At 40.8% G+C, this 21,871-nt stretch overlaps 1 protein-coding gene across 1 annotated transcript; it reads right to left on the reverse strand.

The window, feature by feature from the left end:
- Positions 1-8,087: 8,087 nt before the first annotated feature.
- prokr1b (prokineticin receptor 1b) lies at positions 8,088-20,683 on the reverse strand. Its single transcript, XM_049599823.1, has 3 exons — positions 20,469-20,683; positions 18,986-19,599; positions 8,088-11,509 (listed from the first exon to the last, which is right to left on the reverse strand). The coding sequence occupies exons 2-3, from the start codon at positions 19,450-19,452 to the stop codon at positions 10,804-10,806; spliced, it is 1,173 nt and encodes a 390-aa protein (XP_049455780.1). The 5' UTR covers positions 19,453-19,599; positions 20,469-20,683; the 3' UTR covers positions 8,088-10,803.
- Between the last annotated feature and the right edge of the window lie 1,188 nt (positions 20,684-21,871).

Below are 21,871 nucleotides of genomic sequence, written 5' to 3' on the forward strand. Positions count from 1 at the left end.
GAAACATCTTCTGAATACTCATACATCCAGCCTTGCCTCGTCTTCTTGTTCTTCTGTTGAATTTTATGGTGGTTGACATCCATAAATGTTGCATTCCCGCCACCTGCTGGACTGTCCCTTGCTTCATGTATTCTGGCATTGACATGGCATTTGTGAAAAGGTGAAAAATGGAAATGTTTTAGTACGTTGTGCATGTGTGAATAGAGAAAATCACCAGCTGTATTTGAAAGGTTATCCTAGTAATTTAGTGGGAACTATGTGTGATATATGCTATACATACGTATATGGCTGCAGTGTGGACACAGTAAGACGAGAAAACCATTTTGTTTTCAGCGGAATTTAATTCAGCCCCCTGCTTTAAAATGGAGAAATGTTCCTTGTGAGTTTATGCAAACATCATGCAGTGCAACGTCTATCCCAACATTATTGCTAGTCTGATGTATTCCTTCATGGCAGGAGTGCATTCATATGCAAACTGAGTTTTGCCAGCAGCATAATCCCTGGTGCTCCAGGGAAATAAGTCCAATATTTATTCCAGGTTTGGCTACGAAAAATTCATTTTTCATCCCATAGTAAAGTGTTGACATATTTCAGTATTATTCCTACAATATCCAGTAATTATCAATCACTCATAATTTAAAGATTAGACCTCAATGGTGCCAACCATACATTACTCCAGCTAATGCTGCATTGTAAAGATAGCATGCAACCTTTGAGTTGGAAACAAATTAGAAAATAAAAAATCAAAATCAGTAGAAATCTTTTTACTGAGGAGATCTCAGTATAGGATCTTGCTGAGTTTTATTGTGAAGATTAACCAATAATCAGATAATCTCACTTATATACTTTGTTTTTGCATGATGTCTAAAAAATATGAAGAATGATGGTCAAACCTCACCACTTTACAGAAACCACCTTATTTTGTGTGCATTTGGCTGTGACGTAAGTGGTCTTTTTGTCACGTGTATTCTGTACACATCTGTATTAGTTTTATGTCAGTATAACCTGCTACTACAGCCTATTGTGTAATTTCCCTTTTTCGGATAAGAGAACTATCAGAGGAGTGTAATAATTGCCATTCTTTTCAATAGCACGAAAAATAATGTGAAATCGTGCCTGTGAAGAGCAGGAAAATATGTGGCTTCTGAGAAGTACAATCTTGAGGAGTAATGGTGATGTGCAAACACTCACTGAGAAATAGCCCATTGGAGCTGGGCAGCCTGCTGACAGCAAAATATATGTGTTGGAAATGTTGTTTATTTGCGAAACCTAATAGTCGGTTCTCCAGGAAAGTAAGGTACACGGAGAGAAAAAAAAAACACACCTGCATTAACTGACACTTCACCCACAGGGGCCAGAACACAGAGACTAATGTGGCCAATAAGCACGGAACCTGATAATGGCAAAATAAACATTTCCCAGCTTCAAACAACAAACCTGTAAGAAAATTAGCATAAGAGGCGACAATTTTTACAAGCTGCTGACATACTAAACAAAGACTTAATGGCCAACTCAGGAGACGCATGACGAAGCTCGTAGTAGAACAATAAGAATGACGCTCAGCATGGAATGAGGTTAATAAGAAAAAAAGGTCAGTATCTGCATTTTAAAGCACATGTGTTCCAGAGACATACTGTTACTACTGTACGGAGGGTAAATGGTTAGGAGCTTGTAAATCAGTTATGTGAATCAGGATGTGTAGGGCCTTTTAAACCCACTGCTGTGAGTTTACATAAAGCTGTTAGCAGTCAGCAGGCCGTCGCATTTCAGGTAATGGTAATCTAATGGTGCACTCTGATTTCACCATCACAAAAGCAGGATGCTGGAAGTAACTAAAGGGAACTGAAATTTCTACCTTCAGCTATAATGTGCTGCTTAGAGTAATGCTGTGCCTTTTACTTGAGTGCTTTATAGAGGGAAATAGTGTAGCTTCACTGCAATCATTTTTTAAAGTTAAACAAAGACAAACTAGAATCCTGCTTGTCAGCCCTAAAACAAAAAGAGAAATGCTGCTTAATAATCTGATTTAACACCCTGGATTAAATCTGAGGGTACAAGTCTTGGTGTGATCCTGGATTCAGATCGAATCTTCAAATCCCACATAAACAAAGTAACAACAAAACCCTTTTTCCACCTCAGAGACACAGCTAAGGTACGACCATTTCTAAATAAAAAAGATGCAGAGAAATTAATTTGTGCCTTTATTTCAAGCCGCCTTGACCACTGTTAGGCACTTTTTTAATGGCCTCCCAAAAACACCTCTGTGAAACTTCAGCTCATTCAAAACTCTGCAGCTCGGCTATTAACCAGCACCAAGAGGAAAGAGCACATCAGGTCAGTCTGAGCTGCTCTGCACTGACTTCCTGCTACATTTAGAATTGATTTTTCGGTCCTCCTCCTAGTGTACAAAGCCCTTCATGGGTTGGGACTGAGCTACATCGCTAACTCCCTTGTTAACTATTTGCCCCTGAGGGCACTGCGGTCATCTGCTGCTGATTTACTGGAGGTTTCCAGCAACAGCTAGAAGAAGATCAGGGATGCAGCCTTTGTCAATTTCGCCCCAAAGCTATGGAAAAACTACCTACAAATTGTGATTTGTGATATTGGGCTTTATAAATAAAATTGATTGATTGATTGATTGATTGATTGATTGATTGAGATAACAGAGAAGCCAGCTTGCTAATTATTTTTTAAAAGAAAGCTAAAATCAGTTCACTTAAGCCTTTAATTAGCTCTGACCTCCCGTTACAGGTCTGAAACTCTTTTCTTTTTATGCTTCACACTGCTGCAACTCTTTTAAAGTCTTACTTCATTTTGTGATTTATGGTTTTGCCAGTATTAGCAGGTGGGGCATAAAGTAAGAGGCCAGTGGCCCCTTCTTTACTTCCTATCCCCCTACTACTGGCCCCCTTACTCAGACCACATCTATCTTCAAACAACAGCCTCCATTTTGATCAGTGGTTTAGAGATAGTTAATGAGGTGGGTGTACTACTAAGTAGATGAGCAGGTTACCAAGGAGGAAGTGGGTATACTCTTCTATATATTTCAACAAGTCCATACCCATTGAGTACAGCATACCATACCATGACTTAGTCATACCAAAAATTAGAAAAAACAAACAAACATTGGTCCACAGGGGGAGCCACAGCAATCGGTCGCATTTTAGCCATTTTTAAGCATTTTTCTGATGTTATAGCGCCACCCAGTTGCCAATCAGAGTTAAATTTCTCCAGTCACCTTGAGGCGTCCTGTTCTACATATCTGCCAAGTTTAGTAAAAATCGATATGGCTGTTAGGCCTAGATAAGAAATTAGCTCTCTAGCGCCCCCATTTTGTTTGATGGGGTCAGTAATGGAGGGGTCCCCTCAGATTATGTGTGGTCATATGCCTACAAAGTTGTACGGTGAAACCCTTGAGATGTTATACACCTTTATGTGATGAGCCACGCCCTCTGCAATATTCATTGCCTTATAGAAGCTCAGTTTTAGTAAGTTTTCCAACTTTTGCCAAGAGGGAACTTTAGATATTGGTCCCTAGATTGTGTTCACCCAGTTTCATGCAGATCAGTCAAACTTCCTAGGAAGAGATCAATTTTAAGTGTTTTTCAAAAAAATCAAAATGCCGGGAAATCTATATAACTGGAAGTTATGGGTTCTTGAGGCAAATTTGTTCCTCATGAGGAGAGGCATCTCTGTGCAAAGTTTCATGCCTCTGCAACATACGGGGCATGAGATATGCCCATTCAAAGTTTGCCATTTCAATCGGTTGCTATAGCGCCCCCCTTTGGCCAATTGATGTAATATTGCTTCTTTCACATCCTCCCATGATCCTCTTCCACTGTACCAAATTTCACATGGATTGACCAAGTCAGTGAGGAGAAAAACGTGGAACAGACACACACCCAGACACATACAGAGTTTCCAGCATTATATAGTAAGAAAGATGGCACTGATTAGTGGGTATGAAACAGCCAATAGTGTAAGCAGCCTTAAAAAAAGTTGGGTATACGTCTCATCCTCCGTAACACCACTGGTTTTGATCTCACCTAAACATCTGTAAAGTTGTGTGACTGCATTTTGCATGATTTTTACGTTATTGCATTAACAAAACAGACAGACATATACAGGTAAACACCTGACCAAGTACTCAGAACCATTTCATCTGCTGTTGCATCTTTGTCTTGGCTGATGAGTAAACATGAATTCAATGACACATCTCCTTTTGGCCCACTACCATGCACTCATACATCTACCCCACTATCTATACTTCCAGTGTTGCTCACAGATTGCTTAGTGGAGTACCAGAAACACACAAATCAATACACATGGATTACATAGAGTACATGCTGTCTATTTACTGCTGTAATCCTCCTGTTTATGTCCCACACACAGAGCTGGGTGCCTGTCATCTTCACTCTCCCTCCATCTCTCTTGCTTTTCACTCAGGCTTCTTTGTGCTTGACCATCAGCATCTCTGGTACCTTTCTCTCCCCCACCTGGCTGTTTGTCCTTCATTCAAGATGCCTCTCCTCTTGTCTCTCTTCCTCCCTTGTGTTTGTTTCTTTCTCCTACTTGTGTAAATGGTGTGCTTGAGCTTTGCCTCTTGTCAGTCTATGTAGTCTTTTTTTCCAGGTCTTCATGGTGGAGAGGATGTGGTGTGACTCAGGTCCCATCTGTTTAATGAGACCTCAAGTTACTCAGTGTCCTCCCAGATCCATTCTTCATGTTATATATAATTTGGTCACACTGAGTGTCAGTACTCTAATTGTACTATGTTGACCTACTTTGTTCAAGCAACGTCAAGAGGGCAGCATCAACATCTAGCGCATCTGTCCATCTTGGGACTGGGATCCTTCCTCTGTTGCTCTTCCTGTTCTTCCTGAGGTTTCTTTCAAACCTCAGGAAGAATTAGTGATTTGTGATACTGGGCTACCAGTATTTGAATAAAACAGACTTGACTTTACAAATATGAAAATACCAAAAATGAAAAAAAAAACAAAAAACAAAAAAACCCAATTGACCCTTCGCTACGCCTCTCCCTTAAACAGTCGCTGTCCAATCCTACCTTAGCAACCGTGTGTAGCAACAGAGAGGTCTGTCAAGCTTTCAGCAGAAGCTAATACGCCGAAGCGGTGTGCATACGGTACCTGCAAGTCCGACACCCGATATCCAAAAAGTGTCGAAGGTGGTGTTGAATTTTTCCCCTTCCCCAAGCCCAAGACCTAAGGAGAGAGATGCCAGATATGGCTAAACAGTGTGGAAGACCACACAAACAGCTGAATCCAGCAAGGATCAATAAAAACACCTATGTTTGTTCCAAGTTAAGATGCTAACTAACGTTAGCTGCTCTCCCTTCATCTGCCCCAAGGAGGGAACATAACTCAACATTAACTTAAATTTAAACCATATATTGACTTACCCTGCTGTACAAGAACATTCTTTGTCCTTCATGTGAAGTGTCAAGACGTGGGGTGCCTGACGCTTACATTGTGACCGGTGAGCTTTTCCCTCTATTTTAATGTTCTCGTGATTTATACTCTGCCAGCAGATGATATTATGAATGTAGCTCTCACATGCATATTGAAGACCTTTCTGTCGGCTTCTCTCTGATATCTCCGAACAGTTTTTCCAGAATTTTGATGTTATCTTCTTTGGAATATCTCGTACTGATATCACTGAAAACTCCATATTTCTTATGCTAGGAGTGAAAGCTTGACGGACGTAGCAACATTAACTAAGGGGGGTGGGGCTTAGTGAAGGGTCAATTACAAATACAAAGGAAAAATGTCTGTCAAGTGTCCATTCCTGTCAGTGTAAATGAAAACATTAATATTGATTATAAAGAAAAATCAAAATTAATATTTCTAGTTTACGCTGTCCCCCACAACAACTCCTGGCTACATAGCCCCTCCCCAAACCCTTATCTTTGGTGTGTTTTTTCCTAGTTAAACTCAGCACAATGTTAGAATAAGAAAGAAGTCATAAAGCAAAGATATTCAAAATTGTCAGAAGTAAATGTTTAGATTTGTTTTACTTGCATCTTCGTCTGGATCTCTGCATCAAAATATACATAGTGATAAAACCATATACTTTTTCAAATCTTCATTCAGGTAAGCTTGGGAGTACATGTGACAAAAAAGCAAATATCTTCTAGATGTTGAACAAGATGTGGTGGGGGATTACTGTGAAGTTTCCTGACTGACATCAGGATAACATTGGTAGTTGCTGATAAATAGTGTCGCCACCTCCCCCTTTGTTCAGGGCAGGTTGTTCTGGCCTGACCCTTCACTTGCTGATGGATTGGCAGCCTGTTCAATGTCTTTTACCCAATGTTTGCTGAGATAGCCTCCAGCCATGCATGACCCAAGGCAGGATGAGTGAGTGTGTAGATAACCATCTTCTTTCCTCTTTCAAACCACCTTTGATCTCCGTCCATCATGTGTGCTTTGTGGCCATCAAAGAACTGACTTGACAAGATGAGTCACGATCTTTACATAGAATTTATTCTCAGATGCTAAAACATGGTCATGTTCAATTTCATAAGGGTTAGCACTCTACTGGACTCTATAATTAATACTATTCAATATCATTAGCATGCAATCACCCACTGAAATTTGCAGAAACGAAGCTGGCCAGTACCGAAAAGCTGTCTGCCACACTGTTCCCTTTAGTGACAGTGATTTGCCCACCGCAGTGACAAACCTGTAGCCGGTCAGGATCAGTGTGGCTGGGTCGATGTTATGTTGTGACAGGGCGTTTAGTTATTGGGCTCCACACACTGTACCCAGAGAGTCTAGAGCAAAGGTTACAATATTGTAACCCTAGTCCTATTAGCACAGGCAGAGACCTCCATGTAGAGGCCCTGCCGGTCTTACGCCCCTCGCTGAAGAGGGTGGCAGATAGTGTGATGGTATTGTCGTTTATACTTTGGGGGATGCAGGCATTTTGGTCCTGATTGGCTGGCTACATTAATTCAAATTTCAATGGGTACTGCATGCTTGTGACTGGAGCAAAGTATTATCCACTGATTCCAGTAAAGGGCTCCCTACTAGATCTAGGGTTACGGTACTATAACCTTTGTTTTCCAACACCAATAATTTTTCTAAATATTAAAACTACATCTAATAACTCTGAATTATAAAAGATATGCCGTGTGATACCTCAACACATTTAAAACAAACTATTTGGGATGTAAATGTATTTTGGCAGTGACTCATGATATTCTCAGAGTGTCTTACAACGAAAAGAAGCAGGCATGAATTAGCTACTTTAATTCTGCGGCAGAGGCATACTGAAATGTAAAATTCATGAGCTGGCCAGGTTGTTAACACATGTTCGACAGTGGGTTTCAAGATTTCAAATTAAAAAGACGGCAGAGTGTCAGTGCAAAGAGCAAATATATAAAGAAACACCTGCATGGTGATTCTGAGAGCATGACACCAAAGGCTCATTCTTATCATTCGCTGTGCACTTCCAATTTATCCACAGATAAGACATGACCACCTACATCATTTATAAGGATCCAGAAATTCCACGTATATCACGAGAACAAGAACAGCTCGTGGGCTTTAGATAATCTTGTCAAGTCTTCATAGACCTTTTTCACAGCAGACATTTTGACTTTGAAATGTTCAAGAACATTGATGATGGCTGCATTCCTCTTGGTAATGGCCTTGGTATTGTCCATGTTGGCTCACTGGAACAGCTTACTGGGAGACTTAATGGTACTAAGCCATGTTGCAAGCAAGTCCAAATGTTTGACAGAGGTCTATTGTGGCACCAGTGTTCTCATTAACAGTGTGTGCCAACATGACTGACTGACGAAATCTGGGATGATTTAAAAAAAGCCAAAGGAGGGGCTTCTCTTTAGCCCCTCATTATTTCTATGTGTGTGTCTGTACATGACAGGGTTCACAATGACGGTCACAGTACTGTATGCTGTGTGAAGTGTTCATTTGATAATGAATGAGTCCTTGGATGTTATAGGCAACTTACATAAAAAAAAAAAACAAAACAAAGTACAGCCCATTAAATAAAAGCAGCTTTTCATTCCAGGGTCTCGTTGTTTATTAAAATTGACGCACATACAATCCATCCATCTACAAAGACAACATGCAATATATTGACTCTTTTCAAAGAACACATAATCAAGACATTTTAAAGACATTCAAAAGACGTGGGAATATGTCTTCATTGGTTTATCTCTTCTTCAACTGAACCTTCTCAATACTGTACATTCCACAGAGTGACATATAATTCCTGATTTTCAAAAAACAAAAACAGAAAACACAAAACTTGAAATATAAATACAACGGTCAATGAAAGAACCTCTAAGAGTTCTTTGACCTTCAGTGAATTAGAAAACAGACACTGTACAGGCAATACAAAGATTAGGTACTGTAGTCAACATCATGGATCAGTAAAGACAGTGGCAGCTGTTATTTACAAGTATTCCATGTCATATTTCATAAACACATGCTACAACACTTCACAATTACACAGTGTAAAGTCACAGTGTACACAACAATTACATTCTCGTGGAAGTCCTGCATTGTATCTGCTGCTGAATAACAAAGTTTGATCTATGTTCAGTGACCTGTTTGCCCTAAATCAGACAGAGTGCTTTCTGTACCTTTGAATCTGCATTTGGGGACTGGACACGGGTCAGAAAGTAGTTGAGATGACGATTTGTTCAGCTATGTGTTGCCTAGCAGGGCTTAGTGTTTCTGCGTTCTGGGTACCTGGTGTTTTTGCCGGAGTGCTCTGAACTCCTTGAGTTGAAAAAACTTTTGTCATCTTTTTTCCTATTGTCCAATCCGATGATTTGGGAGGCAAGCCTTCGCTGGTGGTCACAACAACAAGTTTACAGTTGGTAAACAATGGAGGAGAAACTGGTGGTAGTGGTTGCTGGATACACAGAGCTATACGGCCTGACAGTAGCAGGTTGTCACACTGCCCCCGAGTCATCCTAAAATATGTCTGGAAACAGCCATCATGGATGTGAAGCTCCTGGACCAACTGGTGGTACTTCCCATGATCCACCCTCCTTTTTAGGGTCTCATGTACCCACACTGATCTCCGCTTCCCTGTGCCCAACAGACTATTTACTGACAGCCTCTAACCCTCAACCTGAACTAGAGCAAGTACCCTCCTCCTGTCCACTTTAGTAACTAGCTATTAATTACTGTGAAAACAACAACGAAAACGAAAAAATGATAGATCAATTAAACAGGAAAGTTTGTGTAAGGAGGTGATAGGGTAGTTGCCTGGCAACAGTTAAAAAGGTGCAGTTTTTTAACTGATGGCATTTAATTTAAAAACAAAAAAGGCAGTATGCTGCACCTCGCATTTTGCAACTTGCAAAACGCTTTCTGTGTGATCAGGAAGGCTGCCTCTTAATACATCTGATTGGACAATAAGAAAAATGACATTGGGCGCTTGTGTTGAGTGCATTTGAGCACTAAAACATGTGGCACTCAGCAACTTAAAAGCAGCGTGCAAAACGGCTAACTCTCACTGAACACCATTTTAAAAAGCCACCCCAGGCTTCCAAAACACATTCTCTTGATCGGAGCCCTAGGATTTGACCCAGTGCAACACCCCATAAACCACCATACTGACTAACACATAGAGTACATGCATTCACACATAACTGAGGCCATTCAAAGAGATTGAGTGTGTGTTACCAGGATGAAACATCCTGAAACTATTTATTTATTGTAACCAACACAAGACTGTAACAGCCAAGGACATTTAGAGCCGGGGAGACTATGAACTGTATGTCTATAGGATTATGAGTTAATATTGTGAGTTATGTCTAAAATCTTGCTCCTGTCATGTATATATAAACTATATGAACATGTGTTTTATATGCTGGGATCGATAGTTCCTGTAATAACAGTCATACAGTGTCTTGAGAGGGAGATATTGTAGAAAATATTATGGTATGTAAACTGACAAATTTAGTTTTTCCCACAATATTGCTCTAAATAAAAAATAAATAAACAAAAAGGTACGCATAAACTGTTGAAAATTGTTCATTGGTAGGTAAGGTTTAGGTTACAGTCAAACTAAAAGCTCCATATGGGAATGCAGCACGTACTGTGCTTCACAAGGTGGCTAGGCAACAAGGAGACATGGTTTAGCCTCCAGGGCAGAGGTTGATGCTTCCTAACTTCAGTTCACCCAGCACTTAAGAAGCAAGACACGAGGACTTTACCTGGGTCTTGACAGTTTAATCAAAGACAAACTGAACCTTACACTGTACATTTACTACCACCTCACAACTTTACAGCTAATTCCCTCTTTGCTCCGATTGCCAACAGCTGTCTGCTCTGGGCGTATCCACCATCACTCTCTCTCGTACACACTTTTGACCACACACTTGCTCTGCAGACACTACGCACCGCACGCAGCTGCATGGGGGGAGGGAACGACGACGAGTCTCTGCATGGTCTGCAGCTTTTGCTCAGTTTGCTGTCACATCTGTTTACCCCTTGCGGAAACAAATAGCTGAAGTGAAAGTTCTGTCACAAAACGATGTTGTTACGTATCCTTGTACATTTTTTAGTGGGTATATGGAAACCTGGAGCTTTTTTAGGATCTATGTGTGCATACTTGCCCATCATGTAGACTACACTACCAGTTTGATCTTTCCTTGTGCTTCATGATGCTTGATATCCTTCCAAAATGTGATTTAACCATGAGAGAAATGTCCCACTTCAAAATTATCATTCAACTACTTCATTTCTGTACATCAACAGCCCAAATCTAAATGAGTGTTACATTAAGACGTTCTTCTCTTCACCTCAAGTGAATGCATTCAATCTCCTCTGTTACAGGCAAGGTGGAGGTCCTAATGTCCATCTCATCCACAGTTTTAGTGGGCGTATAGGTCGACCTCCAGCGCAGCAGTACAATCTTCTTCAGGTATTTAACCGTGTTGTTTTTGACAGTCACAAAACAGAAGGTATTGATCATGCTGTTGCTCATGGCAATGCACTCGATGATGTAGAAGGCCACCAACGAGTTCTTCTGACGGGAGATGAGCGTTGGGTGGAAGTCTCGCAGGATGGTGAAGCCATAGTACGGTGCCCAGCACAAGATGTACGCCGTCAAAATCCCGATCAAGACCATCACTGTCTTGCGGCGACAACGCAGCCTCTTCCTGATCTGCTCTGTCTGGAAACCTGGGACATTCTTGAACCAGAGCTCGCGGGAAATTCGGGCGTAGCACATTGCCATGGCGATCACAGGCCCAACAAACTCCACAGCAAAAACAAACAAAAAGTAGGACCGATAGTAGGCCTGCTGGTCCACAGGCCAGATCTGGGCACAGAAGACTTTGTGGGTGGTTGGGGTGGTGCCGCCATGAGGGTACATGGTCTCCGAGGCAAAGTAGGCGGAGGGAATTGATATCAGGATGGGGACGATCCAAACCCCTGTTATCAGGCAGTAGGCCGTTTGATACTTCATACGAGGCTGCAGAGGATGGACTATGGCCATGTACCTGGAAGAACATAGACATATTGTGCATTTAAGAGGCAGAGAATACCTGATACATAATACAAAGCAATCAAACTGCCCTGTTCAGTATTCTGAGTCCTGTGGGATGACAACAGACTCAGCAAATTGCTCTCAGTCATTGATGGAAGATTGAAGTCTAATACACAGCGCTACATACATTATTCAGGGGACTGAATTTTTCATGCTGGTAGAAGGTAATCCTTTATGGAGTCAAAAAGCATAGGTGCAACATAACTGCAAAAATCACACTTGCTCCCGCACACACATTGAAGCTCTGTTTATTGGGTCACTGGGTCATTGGGTCAACGTTGACCCAATGACCCAATAAACAGAGCTTCAATGTGTGTGCGGGAGCAAGTGTGATTTTTGCAGTGAACTTGTCTGGGGATCTGATCCCAGCACCACCCACTTCAAGAGAAAGAGAATGTGCATGTTGATTGAGCCTTGGTAAATACATTAACTAACATAAAAATGTTACTAATGTTTGTTAGATTTGTTTAAATCCATATTTTTTTAAACAGTCTCATATTTTCAATCACAGCATGGTTAGAAACTCAAAAAAACATCAAATTTTTAAATTGAGAGGTCAACCTTTTCATTAGAGTGGTGAGGAAATGAGTCCGAAAGCTCAGAAATGAGTTAGCATTTTAGCACCCCCGTTCCCTTGACACAATGTTAATGGGTTTTTTGTATGCATGAAATAATGTCTATGGTTAACACAAGCTTAGGAGGCTTTCACATTTTATTTTACGACATAAAATACATCAGTAAATACCCCACTTGTACATTTTTAAACCTTGATGTTTCTCATAAAAGACAGTTGCTAACAAGCAGCTAAATGAGACACAGAACGTCATCATGTCGAACACGGCTTTGAAGCCTTGTTGTAGTGCTAGCATTTAAGTCATGCGATTATGGTATAGGGGTGGGAATCACCAGAGGCCCCACGATATATAAAATTAGTACAATACTTCAGTCATAATACAGTATTATAGTGATTTTTAACGTTTTCTGATACACTGAATATTGTGATGGCGTACTTTTCGATTTATTACATTTTTTCAGCGGTTAATAATGCCCCTCAAGGAAAACATTTTCTCACTTCCATCAATTCTACTGCAGCAAAACACTCTTCTTGAGAGAAAGAAAATTAATTTCATTATTCTAGTAGGCTACCAGAAGTTTGATTTGTACTTGCAAAATCACTAATTTATATAATTAAAAAAATGGTACTTGGTGTTCGTGTTTTAATAAAATATTGCCACACAAAAAATCGAAGCTATTGGGTATAACAGCAATGGGGTACAGTTAAGTATGTACTGAGGTATCTCAAAGGCACAAGTAACAAAGAGTTGTGTTACAGGAAAAGTGATGAGAACCTGAGTATACAAGCATACAGTGATGCGGATTGGGCTGCTGATGTCAATGACAGACGAAGTACATCTGGTTATTGTATAAGCCCAACCAAGGGCGGCACTTAAGTGTCATGGAAAACCAAAAAGCAGCCAACCGTAGTACTGTCCACTTGTGAGTCAGAGTATATTGCACTTGCCGCTACCATCCAAGAGTGTCTGTACCTCACACAACTTTTAGAGGGCATAGATAAACATCTATATACATTACCTAAGGTGTATGAGGACAACCAAGGTACTGTTGCCTCAAAAATCCTGTCAGTAGACAGAGGTGTAAACATGTGGACATCAAGTACCACTTCATATGGTCCACTGTGAACAATGGGAAAATACTCTTATTGTCCTACTGATCAAAAGGTAGCAGATTTGATGACCAAACCTCCAACAAAATTTAAGTTGATTAAGTTTGCCAAGGTTATGTTTGGAGATAACTGAAAAAAAAAACAAAAAACTGAAAGAACAGAAAAAAAAAAAATGTATTTTTGTTTTTGAGTTGATGTAATAATGTGAGAGCAAGTGGGGGTATTGAGTTGGTGCTCCCAATTATTAAATGTTTATTTGTTATTTTGTGTTTATGATGGGCAAACTTAATGTTATGTTATGTTTATTGATTGATTGTTTGAGTTGATTGAGGACTGATTGATTGACTGACAGGCCAGCTGTCTGATATCCATTGTGGGCGTGTTTAATAAAAGCCTTGCACCCACAGCTGAGTTCAGTTGTGTGTAGGTGAAAGGGGAAACAGCAGAGCGTCTCCGATTCAAGTTTATTTCTTTCAGTATATTCTTTCATCTTTGTATTTGAATGAAGCTTCAAATGTCTGTCATCATATTTCATGATATCATAACCCTAAAAGAACAAAAGAAATTATCAAACAAAACATAAGAAAACATGTGAACAATAAAGTGATTCATTGGATTAAATGACTCTTTTTCTGTATGAATGATTAAATGTAATTTATGGCGCTAGACCACCTGTTAACACAGGTCCGTGCCTCTCTTTGTGTAAGGCAAGCTGAGAAGCATTCAGTTTTTTGGCCACTATGAAAATGTTTTTCAAAGGTTGAATGCCAACAGATATGGATTAAAAATGTTGCGACAATTGCAATAAAATATATTGTGATATATTATGATCCATTACCTTTTTTCAACTGTAAATTGTGTCCCAAAAGAAAAACTATGTCAACATGTGTTTTATCTAATAAGATAAAAAGTGTTCAGTCTGTCATCTCACATCTCACATCTCACGATATTGTCACAAAAAACATACCGCGCTACTATGCTGTATTGATTTGTCGAGGGAACCACAGCGATGTTAATTTTCATCTTGGCCTTGCAAATAAACCCCATCCTTGCAGCACTCTATATGGATACACTTCATCCATCCTTCATCCACAATTTTTTTTTATGTATCATGCGGTATTTTTTATTTTTTTTATGTATATAATGATGTGCTAATGTTCAGCAGCATTACACAGCATCCTCTTGATAAGATTCCTGTTTACATACATAGCCTACTGTAGTGATACCGTGTATTATTTCCATGTGACGAATAAATGATGAATAAAAATGATGATTGATGGTGGATGAGCTTCAGCTAAATGTTAACTAACTTATTTCATATTTATTTTCCAACAGTGTTGTCTTATTCACTTCACTTTTCTGCTGCAGTATTACCATGTACACTACCTTAGAATACACGTACGATCTAAATATGCACTATATATTTAGGTCACCACCCACAAAAGGAGTAAATTATCGCCCATTATTTTGGCAGCAGGCCTGTGGATTTTCAATAACAGGTTGCGCTCAGTCAGTTGTTGTTTGTGGTGTAAGCTCACACAAAAGCGGGGGGATTATTGACTGAACAATACAGAATAATCACTTCAGCACACTTAACACTCCTTTTCCAGCCTTCACGTTATGTTACATCTCCTCACAGGGCATCTTGAATTTTAAATAAGTGGACAATTGTGTACATTCGTGCTCACATGTAGGTGTCTCCCTACATTAAGGCATGCACTACAAGGCGGTGCAATAACGTGACATTCATGTAGTGCAAGAAAATGAATGGAATGGAGGTGGTGGAGGTTGCATTCTGGAGACCTGGGTTCACTACAAGAAAACTAAACTTATGCACAGTGTAAAAGTGCTCAAGTTTGTTACAAGGATGGCAAAAATCAATAGCAACCATTTGAGAGACTCTGACTTTAATCAGTGCTTACAGGAGCATGGATTTAAGGCCTTTAAATATCTGAGACACAGTTGCAGGCAATGAAGCGGTCCGCTTAATCAATTAGTGACAGGACAGCCTATGGTCCTGTATGGATGACATGCAGCAAGGAAGTGTTAATGATCTGTGCCTCTCCCAAAGCAATCATGCTTTTTAGCATCGTTTATCCAACTGTGTTACACTCAGGGGCTTTATCAGCAAATGTGAATACCCGCCTTTTCCACAGCAGACATGTTGACTTGTCAGCACAGGTGTTACTAATAATAGGGTGACCATATTTTGATTTCCAAAAAAAGAGAACACTCAGCCTGGCCACGACATAGCCTACTTAAATGATACTCGCAGTTTACTCAAAGATGCCTTATCATTTTAATATATTTAAAATGTATATGTATGGATAGAAAATTCAGTTATATTACAAAATAATATCTCTCAAAGACAGAAATTCAGATGGGACACATACACACACTAGAGTGTGGCTACCCGATCCGAGCCTGATGGGTCCCAACGGTAGGCCTACCCGACGGGTCGGGCTGGGTTGGGTCAAAAATTCGGGTCGGATTCGGTCAGCTTTCAGTGAAAATGTAGTGTAAAATAAATAAAATCCCATTGTCTGCCCTGTTTATTGTTTGGGGACTGCTATTTACGTGACAACACCTGAACTGAACACAACACACACACACACACACACACACACACACACACACACACACACACTGACTGTTTGTTTCTCCCTCTCCCCTCGCTGGAAGCCTCAACTCTCCCGCCGCCCGCTCCCATCTCAAACACGGAGGTCTCCCTCTCCGCGGAGCACCCATGGTGCACACCCGGCCTGTTAAATAGCCTGTAACCATAACAACTGTGTGACACAAACTCAGTGCTTTAGTAATTAAATAATGTTGGGCTCGGTTTGGTTTCGGACTTAACAAAACAGAATGACTATCGGGTTCAGACAGAAATACGCAGCCCGTGCCGCACTCTAACATCTCTAACATACACATACACACACACACACACACACAAGGAAAATCGGACATTATTATCAATTTATAAACACCCGGACAGAACTTGAAAAGTGGACATGTCCGGGCAAAAGGATGTTTGGTCTGCCTAACTAATAACCTTAACGACGGCTTTGTTCTGGTTAAGTGTCCCAGTAAGCCATGGAACGCCAGGAGCCTGAAACTGGAACAGCTGAATGAAATCCAGCCATAATTGGTTTGATCATTCAAACCTGTGTCTTTCCAATGGTCACATGTCAAAATGTCACATGTGAGAAAAGCCTGTTTGAACATGTGTGTATCTGTGCTGTCAATCCCACCATCTCATTAACTGAGCACGCTCATTGATTCAAAATAAACATTTCACACCAGTGTATGACATGTTTTTGAATTTTTTGTTGCCCTTTGTTTTCTGGTCTATCTACATACTGAACACACAGTATCATGTTAGTTCAGTATCCCCTGTAATTGAAGTAGGGGAGCGCAGGGAACCTCCTAACAAGGGATAAATTGTGACATGGACTTTTTAAGTGGTTACACAGGATCAGTCCTTTTGTACTTCTGGCTAGTTGACCACAATACCACTAAACAGTGACCCACGAAATTCCATAGAGTTCAGTAACAAAGAGTAAATTTCTTTGTGGTACTTGTTTATTGATTACTGAGCTGTCTGTGTAAATCCCCGAATTTCAACCGTACGTCATCTTAATAACTGTCTTCTTGCCTAAAACAAACCAATGTTTAGAACTATGAACCCAACTCCCAACAAGTGTTAACTAATCTTGATAAAAATTTCCACACAGTGGGGTTAGCTGTAACACCGTGTTACAAGTACTACAACTTGTACCCCGAGTTTTAACAGATCTGGGGAAAACTGCATTTTTCTACTGTGCTGCTTGGACATGAAACAATCTTCAAAAAGAACTAAAATTAGAAAACACTTTCATCCACTGATAAATTTAAGGGCATCGTAAGGTGTGCTTGTTTTGCTTGACAGGCCACTGTGTTTCAATAGCTGCTGTTTTATTGTGGATTTCTGTATTATACGTTGTATTTGTTGCATTTTAAATGTGTTTTGATTGGCTGCTACCTCGGCCAGGTCTCTCTTGTGAAAGAGATTTTCAATCTCAGTGGGACTTCCTGGTTAAATAAAGGTATCTTATTGGCACACAATTTCACAGTCTTGTCACTATTCATACATTCAATACTCATATTTTTTCATGTGGATCCAGGTTACCCAATCTATGCAGGCTACATCTATGAGTCCAACCACTGAATATGGATGATAGACTAACAGATGGATGGATACCCGTATGGATATCTATCCTTCTCCTGATCTAGATGGAGAGATAGGTATCTACATACATCTATTCATCAATCTATCACAGATGAAAAGAGAACATGATCTTTCCATTCATGAAGCGTTGGTGTTTACATGAAGGATGGATAGATGTTTGGATATCTATCATAGATAGATCCATAAACAGTGTCAACCTATAGTATAAAGATTAAATTGCGTTGAAGAGACTTTTCCAGCGGGGGTGGCACGGTGGTGTGGTGGTTAGCACTCTCGCCTCACAGCAAGAGGGTTGCCGGTTTGATCCCAGGCGTGGGAGCCCTTCTGTGAGGAGTTTGCATGTTCTCCCCATGTTAGCATGGGTTCTCTTCCTCCCACAGTCCAAAGACATGCAGATTGGGGACTAGGTTAATTGATCAGTAGGCGTGAATGGTTGTTTGTCTCTATGTGTCAGCCCTGTGATAGTCCGGTGACTTGTCCAGGGTGTACCCTGCCTCTCGCCCGATGTCAGCTGGGATAGGCTCCAGCCCCCCCGCGACCCTCAAGAGGATGAAGCGGTTAGAAGATGAATGAATGAATGAAGACTTTTCCAGCAAGTGTTACAGTTAACCCTCTGCCTGTTACAATGAACCCCACCCATGAGGTACGGTAAGTTCTAGAAAAAAAAACAACTGTTCATTTGTAGCAGATAATGTTAGAATAAAACAACCAAACAAAAACATCTCAAACAGTTTTCATAGCATTAAACTAAAACTAAAACTGCTGCAAATGCTGCTATGCTAATGCCATCCAATCCCTTCTCTTATTATAGATATTTCCACCACCTTTCAGTTTAATTATACTGGATGAAAGTACTTAAATGTGCTTAAAGTACTTTGTCCTACGAGTGAAGGTGCCAGAATGCTCACACTGATGTTTGGGATCTGTATTTTTTGGTATGTAAATGGCTTTATTTCCCGTTCAAAACATCAGTGACGCATGTTTGCAGTATATCCAGCCCGTGCCGTTGCACGAATGCAAATCTTTTATTTCAATGAATTATACATCAAGATAAAGCTCAAGTGCAGTATAATGCCAGTGAAGCAATAAATAGGACTGCATCACTGATGAAAGTAAACACAACTGCTTCAATGTGAATAGAAAATGAGCATGAAGCAGCGGGGAGTAGAGACGCTTCAATTACACTTGTAGTTTGTGCAGCTAAAATGTGGTTAGTGGTCATGGCTTGATTGAAACCAGTAATTCAAAGACTGGTAACAGTCTGAAAATCTGTTTACTGTATCTGCCGATAAAAGTCAGTCTCAAAATCTCTTGGATACAGCAAGGCGACGAACGAGTGGATCGAGTCACCAAAGCTGACCAAAGACCTGATGTATATGTTGTTTGTGACGCTCTTTGAGGAGAAAAGACAATGTTGCCTGATAAAACACGAAAGCTTTGTTGATTCAAATCTCTGTAGACAGTACTGGAAAGTTTCTTGCTGAACTGAACACATGACAAAAAAATAACACACTCACCTGTCAATTGCAATGGCAAGCAACGCGTTCGTGGACACGTAGAGTGACACTGTCCGGAGATAGTTGACGGAGGCACACAGCAGCAACCCATGATCCCAGGAAAGCTGTTTGACCACATAGTAGTCCACCAGGAATGGGCAGCACACCACTGCCACAATGAAGTCTGAGATGGCCAGGTTTGCAATGAGCAGGTTGGTGAGGTTGCGGAGCTTCTTGTAGCGTGTCAGCATAGCGATGAATATGAAGTTTCCAAAACCACAGACGAGCATGATGCAGACAAGCACCACGCCGATAACAATAGTGGCCACGAAGAAAGCTTGGCCTTGTGTCGTGTCTGGGATCTCATCAGGAGGGATGCCGTAGTCCATGTCGTAGGTGTCCATGTAATGATCCAACTTGCCTGCTGGGAGATTCTCCTGCGTCTCTGTATAAGCTGCTACTATGTGGCTGATGTTGGAGTCCCCCATGTCGTAGCACGTGCTCTTATTTACTTGTGTTTGAGAAAAATTGATCCAAGAAATTAGGTGAAAAATGAGGGTGCTTTTTGGTGCATGGTGCCAATGATTCCTTGAGCTTAATTATGAACTTGTTTGTGTGCTGCAGCTCATCTTCACCTGGAACAGAAAGTTCCCATGTCAGCATTACTCACGCAGGGTCAGGATTCATGGCGACAACATATGATCAAAACAAATTACAGGCGCTCAGTGCTCCAGACGTAATCAAGCTGGCATCTGCGACATTTCTGTGATAGTTTCTGATGAAAAATGTGGGTTGAGCAAAGACCTTTGTGTAATTTATTAAGACCTTGTCACTTTACAGCAAGCCAACTTCACAGACTAGGCTCAGCGTGTTGACAGGGCGTTTGATTTGCTGCAAAAGTGGTCACTTAAACCCCCCCTGCAAACATGAGGTAAAGCAAAAGTGTAATATAAAACCAATTAAAGGAAAAAAAGAATGCATTTCACCAGATTATACCAGGTTTATGTTGATGTAGTAGCACAAGGCAATTATTACAATGCAAAAGAGACAAAGAAATGATCTTAAATAGCTTGCTTTTACAATCAGGATTTATGGGATCTCCACAGAGGTGGTGCCTCATTAAAGTAAATGAAAGAAGTTATTGCTTGAGGTGATCAGTGATGGTCTGTTTTTAATGCAGTGCCATGCAAAAATAAATTAATAATAACATCTACAGAGGTAGAAGGAAAATTGACTTTGAATTAGTGCTCTGGGGTAGTTTATAAAACCAAACTTGGCTCTATTAAGCTGCAGGTGGTCTCAGTTGGAATATTAAGCTGTTAGAGGTTATCACATCCTGCAGGGGGATCACAGTCTGTGAATTAAAATCAACACAGTAAAAAAACAAGCAAACAAAAACACTCAGATGTAGACTAATAATTGAAAAAGAGATGCTTTATCTTTCTTTATTATAAGAAGTATTAATTTCTGATGATTTTCAAGATAAAACCTAGAAGACACTCACCAGTAAACGTTGCAGAAGGTCCCGCGATTCGTCTCTGCGAAGAATGAAACGGAGCCGAGGTGCTGTGTTGTTGGAGAGTCACCACAGAGCAGACAGAAGGTCTGAGTCCGCTCCGCGTCTCTGAGAAAAAAAAAAAAGTTGCGTCCGCTTCTCCTCTGCCACAAGTGAGAAATCCGACGGTGGAGAGAGGAGGAGGAAACACATTGACGTCTTTCAGGAGGTGAGAGGCAGGTGCGCGTGTGCGCGTGCACGGCTGTGTTGAGGGGCTGAACGGTAGAAAGTTCACAGCTAAATGGTTGTCCATAAATACAGTGTGCATAGGATGTTCTGTGCATTACAGGCTGCATTTACCTTAAACAGTTCTCATAGCACTGCAGGATGAAGGTGCAGATTTAAAATATGACATATATATGACATTCACATGCGGTCACTCCATGATTATACTGTAGGCATACTTCTTGTTCGCCTTAAAGGGTTAGTTCGGGATTTTTGAACTGTTCAACTGCTCGTCAATGCAAATAGCCAAACAGCCAAACACAACTGTCATCAGTAACTCAGTGCATTTAGGCATGTAGACATGGTCAAGACGACCTGCTGAAGTTCAAACTGAGCATCAGAATGAGGAAGAAAGGTGATTTAAGTGACTTTGAATGTGGCATGGTTGTTGTATATTTCCGAAACTGCTGATCTACTGGGATTTCCACACACAACCATCTCTAGGGTTTACAGAGGATGGTCTGAAAAAGAGAAAATATCCAGTGAGCAGCAGTTCTCTGGGTGAAAATGCCTTGTTGATGCCAGAGGTCAGAGGAGAATGGCCAGACTGGTTCAAGATGATAGAAAGGCAACAGTAACTCAAATCACCACTGGTTACAACCAAAGTCTGCAGAAGACCATCTCTGAACCAACAACACGTCCAACCTTGAAGCAGATGGGCTACAGCAGCAGAAGACCACACCAGGTGCCACTCCTGTCAGCTAACAACAGGAAACTGAGGCTACAGTTCACACAGGCTCACCAAAACTGGACAACAGAAGATTGGAAAAACGTTGCCTGGTCTGATGAGTCTGGATTTCTGCTGCCACATTCAGATGGTAGGGTCAGAATTTGGTGTAAACAACATGAAAGCATGGATCCATCCTGCCTTGTATCAACGGTTCAGGCTGCTGGTGGTGGTGTAATGATGTGGGGGATATTTTCTTGGCACACTTTGGGCCCCTTAGTACCAACTGAGCATGGTTTAAACACCACAGCCTGCCTGAGTATTGCTGCTGACCGTGTCCATCCCTTTATGACCACAGTGTACCCATCTTCTGATGGCTACTTCCAGCAGGATAACGCACCATGTCACAAAGCTCAAATCATCTCAAACTGGTTTCTTGAACATGACGATGAGTTCACTG

This window comes from Epinephelus fuscoguttatus, linkage group LG16, assembly GCF_011397635.1.
Source record: "Epinephelus fuscoguttatus linkage group LG16, E.fuscoguttatus.final_Chr_v1".
In the NCBI taxonomy this organism is placed as follows: domain Eukaryota; kingdom Metazoa; phylum Chordata; class Actinopteri; order Perciformes; family Serranidae; genus Epinephelus; species Epinephelus fuscoguttatus.

What these genes read in the sequence shown, in the direction of transcription:
- prokr1b (XM_049599823.1), bottom strand. Translation starts at nt 19,452, where the DNA reads ATGGGGGACTCCAACATCAGCCACATAGTAGCAGCTTATACAGAGACG. An exon ending in CTTGCCATTGCAATTGACAG is followed by an intron (nt 11,510 to 18,985) that starts GTGAGTGTGTTA and finishes ATGTTCTTCCAG; the next exon opens with GTACATGGCCATAGTCCATC.